Source organism: Pundamilia nyererei, unplaced genomic scaffold (assembly GCF_000239375.1).
Source record: "Pundamilia nyererei isolate P.nyererei 1_Seehausen unplaced genomic scaffold, PunNye1.0 scaffold00044, whole genome shotgun sequence".
Taxonomy (NCBI): domain Eukaryota; kingdom Metazoa; phylum Chordata; class Actinopteri; order Cichliformes; family Cichlidae; genus Pundamilia; species Pundamilia nyererei.
The window spans coordinates 1,667,680-1,675,499 of NW_005187445.1; the positions used below are offsets into that span (position 1 = coordinate 1,667,680).

Here is a 7,820-nt window from a genome sequence, read left to right on the forward strand (position 1 = left end):
TTCTGATTCTGATTCTGATTCAACTTCTGTAGCACAGAAGTTGTCAGTAATTGTAGTAGTGATTGATGGTCTGGGATGAGGCAAAATGTGATCCTTATTTGTTGATGTCTCCTGATTCAGGTTTGTGTGAGCAGTTGGAAGTGGAGGAAGATCTGTAGAAACAATAATATTACTAATAATAATAGTAATAATCATTATTATTAGTTAAACAGAATGTGGTTTTCTATGTGATTATTTTGCCATTGTGGTCTTGTCACTATAGAAGTGATGCTGGACTAATTTTAAAATTGTCCATTTTCTTAAACCTAATTGTAATACTGCCTTTTCAAAGAATTTGTCACGTACTTACATGCATTTTTTTAAATGTTAAAAATGTATTTCAATAAAGTGTTTGCTTTGTATTTTGGCAATTATTTTACTACTAAAAACCTGCACGTCGTGAGGGAGATTGAACACAAGCTTTGTATATTCTTTCTCCACCCGAATGGTGATGGTGATTTAACTAAAACTGAAATAAGCTCTTAAAAAACTGCTCTCTACATAATGTAGGCGTGACTGTCCTTGTCTGCCTGCAGGTGGCTCTAATGCAAATTCAGCCTGCAGTCACAGTCGACGAGTTCTGCTGTAAACACAACAACCGTTACAATGACTGAGTCGGGTTCAAAGTTAAGAATATTTAAGTTTTTAAAGATAATTATTAGCAGCTTGCTTATTACAGTCCTGCTGTTATTTACAATAGCGGCTATCAGGACTCTTTCACTAGACGTTAACGCCGGACTTCAACTCGCACACTGGGAAAAGACGAATAACAAATCGCTCGTCATTGACCACCATCAGAGAGAGGAGCTCCTAGCAAATTTTAAAGGTATTCGGAGTCGTGTTGTAGTGGATGTAGATGGAGGTAGAGACACTTCTGTTTGGTAACAATTTGTCTCCATTTGTCCAGAGGCAATCCGCATCCCCACCGTGTCATTCTCAAATACAGAAAGCAACACCACTGCGCTGCATGAATTTGACAGATTCCTCCGAAAAGGTAAACCTGCCAGTAAAACGTGCTTAAAGTAACTTTCTTTTATATATAATGTGCTCAACGTGGAACTAGCTGATGGCTGTAACTCTAAACGTTAATGTAGTTTTTGTATGTCAAACTTGTATAGCGGTAATAAATGGATAAAGACGCAGTTAATGTTTGCTGTGCAGATGTACTTTGTTCCGTACACCTTATTCAGAATTAACCTTTCCACGTCTTGCTGAGCCAAGGTATGTCGAAACGCTACACCGAGATGCACGTGGTTCAAAACACTCAAGTCACATGACCCATGACCCTTTGTCGACCAAGAGCACCTGGCTGCAGCCACTGTGGAGCTAACAGTCTAAAAAACTCTAAAATTAAGGAATTATTCACTAATGCTTTCCCCCCATATAGATCAAATCCAAATTCCATTTCACAACCGTTCTCCTGGGATCAAAAGAAAGAAATCAGAGCAAATTACCTAAAACTTCCCATTCCTCCAAAAGCTAAGGAGGTCCATTATGAAATACTCTCAGGCGTTTACCGTTCCAAAGAATTTCTCAGACATCGTTTTCCTATTGATAACAAGTCTTGTTCTTTCTGTAATGCGAATATTGATTCGACAGAACTTTTATTTTACGAATGTATATACTGTAAAGCCCCGTGGGACGATGTGCACTACTGGCTTTTCCCAAAGATTCCAAACTTACTTGAATTTTCTAAAAACAATATTAGTTTTGAATCTCAAAGAAAAGAAAATAAACTTGAAAATGTCTTAAATGTGATAATTATTATGGGTTCATTCATAAATGTCGATTTCTGAAAACTAAGCCATTCTTTTTCACTTTTCACGAAGAACTCTGCCTCTTCTTCTCATCTGCAAAGTTTATGGACAAAAAACAAGCTGTGGATCTGCGACAATAGCGGACATCATTTTCAAACCCCCCCTGTGGTCTTTCGCTACTCAAGTTAAACATGATACAAGTCAATTAGATCATTTAAAAATTTTATTGTTTTTTTTTTTTTTTTTCCAGTGTTTCATTTGTTCCTGAGCAAATCAGTTTGGCTCAGATTAAAGTTAAGCTTTATAACTGGACTGTTTTATTTAATACTGAAGTCTTACTTGTAGAGCTGTCAGTGTACTTTAAATTTCTGTTATACTGCCTGATGTAAAATATTCTGTTCTTTTTTTAAACAGCTGACTCTGAGTTAAATATAACATTAAAAATATTTAAATTCAAGAGGAAACGTTTTCACTGAGAGCAAAAACAACATGTTAACGCGCGGAGATCCTGACGGCTGCTCCAAAAATGATCCGATTATATTTTAAATATTTGTTCAATTCTCTTCCAAACCCCAGCTGTCTATTGTAAGGGTCAGTGTCTATTAAAATAAATATAAAAGTGTTCTAACATCCCACCTCTTTCTTATTATTCAGGCATACATGTATACTATTTTTATTAATAGAGAGATTAAGCTTGTGTTTTCATACATGCAGTAATTGTGCTTAACTGCATGAAGCTCTTTAGACATTATGGAACAGATCATACATAAAAGCGAATTTTGCCATACTTTTTGAAAATTATCTTTAAAAAACAAAAAAAGAGAGAAGATCAAAAACATAATGTGTAATTTCCATTGTAAATATTAATCACAGTTAAATTAAGAGGGGATGGCAGTAAAAACTCCGGAACGGTGATGTCATCAAGTATGCTGCTGTTCCAATAGACTATGTGCACCTTAGCATATGCTATTTCCGGTGGGGAAACTCCTGTAGGGCACTTTGTTGCCGGTGTGATATTCGCATCTTGTTTATGGTCGGGTTTTCCAAAAAAAGCCAAGCGGCGATTTACATTTCTCAAGGTGTCTTGGGCATTTACTGAATATATCTGTAGATGATGTTCATCGACTTGTTGATATTTTTCCCTCGCGCCTCAGAGCAAAAGAGAGAAGGGATTGAAATTTCTCAGTATTTGTATATAGAGTTCCCTCGTTTATCGCGGGTGTTGTTCTAAAAATAACCAGCGATAGGTGAAATCTGCGAAGTAGCCAGCTTTATTTTTTACAATTTTTTTTAAAATGTAAGGCTGTAAAACCCATCACTACACACTTTATACACTTTTCTCAGAAAGGCATGAACAGTTTCACACTTTTCTCTCTTGTTTAAACTCTCAAAGCTCAAACCTTCGTAAAAAAAAAAAAAAAAGTGATCGGGACGCAGAACACAATGTGCTTTAAAAAAAAAAGCATGCAAAATTGCACTAAAAGAATCCGCGAAACAGCGACGCTGCAAAAGGTGAACCGCGTTATAGCGAGGGACCACTGTAATTGTAAGTAATAAGTCACAACATACTCTTCGTAAATACTAATATATACAGACCCTTACCTGCAATCAATCATGTATTTTTTTTATATCCTGTGGCTTTTTTTCACGGTTTGTTGACATCCTGTGTAGGTGTGTACTGATATCGACATAACGGGGAAACATCTGGCTTTGACTATTGTTCACCTGTAGTTTGAATGCTGGACATTTGCCTGTTTAAATCATAAGAACTGTCACTATAGAGAGATGTGCTTCTGAATGTGGACAATGTGTCTTCTGCATGCAGTAATGTAGTTCTGCTTGGGTTGAGTGATGTAAACAAACAATCGATCTACGCTTTTCAAACATCAAAATTGATCATTTGATTTTTTTTATGACACAGCAATGGTGAGTGTTACCACCCTCTGCTCTTTGTAACTTAATGTTATCTTTCCGTTTTCGTATTTTGGACATGATTTTTGAGTTCACCTTCGCAGTAGCAATTGACTGCAAAATAAAGCTACCGGAAATGTACAACCCTACATCCGGTCTTAAAACAGGAAGTTAGCATTTTCTCGTGCGCAGGGTCTATTGTAAAATGATCGTGCTGCGTTCTTGCATTTATGGGAAGTTCGGACTCCCGTGTGCGCCTAAGAAGTCTGGACTCACGTACTTTAGAATTGAGAAACGTCCTTTGTTTTTGTGTTGTGTCCCGTATTGCAATATGTTGGACGTGTTTCTACCTAGTGTGGAAGTCATGGGTTTCAGGTTACTGTTGAGGTCATGTGTTTCCAGTTACTGTAGAGTTCCACAGTGGCTGCAGTGAGACCCTTTGCTTTGTCAATATAAGACAGGCTACAGGCTATCTTGAAGGGCTGCAGTCCCTCAACAATATTCCACCTTGTAGAACATAATTAAATCAAATCAAATCACTTTTATTGTCACATCACATGTGCAGGTACATTGGTACAGCACATGTGAGTGAAATTCTTGTGTGCGAGCTTCACAAGCAACAGAGTTGTGCAAAATACAATAATGTAAACAAGAAAAATACAAGAATGGCTACATCTGAAACTAATAAATATATGTACAATATATAATAGTATATGCATTTCTGGATGTGTATACTAAATATTTTTCTCTCTGTGTGTGTGTGTGTGTGTGTACACATATTTTACAAATTAAATAGAGTAAACAATAAATAAAATATATAAAATAAAATATACAGAGTGAGACATGTGCAAAACAGTGGCATTACTGTACAGTATGGAGTGCATAATGTTAAAGTTCCAGTAGTGAAGCTGAGGTGTCTATGAAGTGTTCAGCAGTCTGATGGCCTGATGGAAGAAGCTGTCTCTCAGTCTGCTGGTACGGGACCGGATGCTGCAGAACCTCCTTCCTGATGGAAGTAGTCTGAACAGTTTATGGCTGGGGTGACTGGAGTCCTTGATGATCCTCCCCGCTTTCCTCAGGCACCGCTTCCTGTAGATGTCTTGGAGGGAGGGAAGCTCACCTCCAATTATCCGTTCAGAGCACCGCACTACTCGCTGGAGAGCTTTGCAGTTGTAGGCGGTGCTGTTGCCATACCAGGTGGTGATGCATCCAGTGAGGATGCTCTCAATTGCACAGTGATAGAAGGTCCTGAGGATGCGGGGGCTCATGCCGAATCTTTTCAGTCTCCTGAGAAAGAAGAGGCGCTGCTGCGCCTTCTTCACTGTTTTGTTTGTGTGTACTGACCACGTAAGATCCTCAGCCAGATGTACACCAAGGAACCGGAAGCTGCTCACTCTCTCCACAGCAGCGCCGTTGATGGTGATGGGGGTGTGTACTTCTCTGCACCTCCGGAAGTCCACTATCAACTCCTTTGTCTTTGCGACGTTGAGGGTGAGATGGTTGTCTTGACACCAGTGGGTCAGGGCGCTGACCTCCTCCCTGTAAGCTGTCTCATCACTGTTGGTGATAAGACCCACCACTGTAGTGTCGTCCGCAAACTTCACAATGATGTTGGAGTTGTTAGTGGCCGTGCAGTCGTAGGTGTAGAGTGAGTACAGGAGAGGGCTCAGTACACACTCCTGTGGAGCACCAGTGTTCAGTGTGACGGGGGATGAGGTGATGCTGCCCAGTCTGACGATTTGGCGTCTGTCAGACAGGAAGCTAAGGATCCAGCTGCAGAGGGAGCTGCTCAGTCCTAGATCCTGCAGTTTCCTGTCCAGCTTCGACGGAACGATGGTATTGAATGCTGAGCTGTAATCTACAAACAGCATTCTCACATACGTGTCTCTCTTCTCCAGGTGTGACAGGGCAGTATGTAGTGTCAGGGCTATGGCATCATCAGTGGACCTGTTGTGGCGGTATGCGAACTGTAGAGGGTCCAGTGAGTCGGGTAGTGCAGAGCAGATGAAGTCCCTGACCAGCTTCTCGAAGCATTTGCTTACGATGGGGGTCAGGGCTACAGGTCGCCCTGACCCCCATAAATGTGGAAGAAGCGTTGATACAGATGGGCAAACAAAAATAAATAAAAATGTAGGACTGAAAAGCTAAGTGAGAAAAAGAAAAAGAACTTGAAAACAGATGCAGCAAAATGTGTCAACAGTAGTACTAGTGTGGGGTGGCTGTAGCTCAGGTGGCAGAGCAGGTCAGCCACTAATCAGAAGGTCGGTGGTTCGATCCCAGGCTGCATGCCAGATATCCTTGGGCAAGATACTAACCCCATGTTTGCCTACTGGTGGTGGTCAGAGGGCCCGGTGGTGCCAGTGTCCGGCAGCCTCACCTCTGTCAGTGCGCCCCAGGGCACTGATAGAGCTTTACAGCACTGATAGAGCTTTACAGTACACTTTAGGGACTTACTTACTTAGTCCTTAGGGACTTGTTGCTTTTATACAAATGATTTTTTTTACAAATGCAGGCCATTTACCATAGCAGCAGCCAATCTAAAGTCCTTGCAGTCACAAGAAGCGGCTATTGCTAGAACAAGCCAAGAAAAGGGCAGCAAGAGTGGACCTCTTCCTGATGTACTCATGGATTGTTGTTGTTTCATCCTGGATAGTTGTTCTGACACTCATTTGTCCGCAGCATCCTTCCTTCCACTTAGCTTAGCCTGAGGTTGCTCAACTTTGGGTGAAACCCTCCATGGCAAGGAACTTCCTTGTCTTGCTGTCAGTAGCTTCTATTTCCTCCTTTGGCCAGCTGATTATCTCAGAATGGTATCTCACAATTGGCAGGACGTGTATAATAAAGTATAGGGCTGATACTTTATTTATTTTTCTTCCCAGTCCAGGCCTGCCCAAAGGTGTTTTATTTGGTTGGAAGAAGGTCTTCCATCTTGGACTTGCTCATCCATGACTTTATGGGTCTTGCTTTGTGCACTGGTGTGCAGTCATGTTGAAACAGGAAAGGGCCATCTCCCTGTTGGGAGCACAAGTGTTCCTTTCACTTAAACTAGGGGACTGAGCCCAACTCCTGAAAATGCTCCAAACCATAATACCCCCTCCACCAAACTTTACTCTTGGTTTGTGTCAGTCAGACAAGTACCATTCTCCTGGCAACTGTCAAAGCCAGATTCCGACACATCAAATTCACCAGGGAGGATATGAAAAGTGGCAGGTTAGTCTTCTTAGACTGTGAGATTTCCATCAGTAATGGGGAACATCTAAAAGCTGATGTGTACCGGAAACCTACACATATGGATCAGTATTTAATGTTTGACTCTCATCATCCTCTGGAGCACAAACTGGGTGTCATCAGAACGCTACAACACAGAGTGAACACCATCCCCACAGATTCAGCAGCCAGGGAAGCAGAACAACATCACATCAAGAAGGCTCTGAGTAACCGTGGTTATCCCAGCTTGATTTTTGTCAAAGTTGGGAAGGCGCCTAAAGAAAGCACCAGCTGATCCAGGAGAGAAGGGCAAGCGCTGCCTAAACGAAAACCTGTAGTGATCCCGTACGTGTAAGGAGTACAGTTGAGACACATTTTTTCTAAACACCACGTCTCTGTGGCTTTTAAACCCCAAAACACGCTGTGCCAAAAATTGGTCCACCCCAAGGATCGGGTCCCCCGACACAAACAGAGTAACATAGTGTACGCTGTTAAGTGCCAGGAGTATTGCCAGCATTTATACATCAGGGAAACCAAACAACCTCTGTGAGATTGCAGATTCCGTCACTAGCAAATTTCATTTGTGTCTCCATTTATACAGCCTTTTTTCCTAAATGCAGTACTGTCCAAAAGTTTTAGGCAGGTGAGAAAAAAATTCTGTAAACAAAGAATGCTTTCACAAATATAAATGATTGTTTATTGGCCCCAAATGTATTCTGCAGCAGGACAACGACCCCAAATATACAGCCAAAGTCATTAAGAACTAGCATGAAGAAGAACAAGAAGTACTGGATGTGATGATTTGGCCCCCACAGAGCCCTGATCTCAACATCATCAATGTGTCTGGGATTACATGAAGAGACAGAAGGATGTGAGGAAACCTATATCCGCAGAAGATCTGTGGTT

At 41.2% G+C, this 7,820-nt stretch overlaps 1 protein-coding gene across 1 annotated transcript in view; it reads left to right on the forward strand.

Moving 5' to 3' along the window:
• Nucleotides 1-582: 582 nt before the first annotated feature.
• Nucleotides 583-7,820, forward strand: part of pm20d1.2 (peptidase M20 domain containing 1, tandem duplicate 2) — a 32,673-nt gene continuing 25,435 nt past the window's right edge. The window contains exons 1-2 of the mRNA XM_005731690.1: nt 583-865; nt 947-1,033. Of these exons, the coding sequence (XP_005731747.1) occupies nt 646-865; nt 947-1,033 (307 nt within the window). The 5' untranslated portion in view covers nt 583-645. The remainder of the gene's footprint in view (nt 866-946; nt 1,034-7,820) is intronic.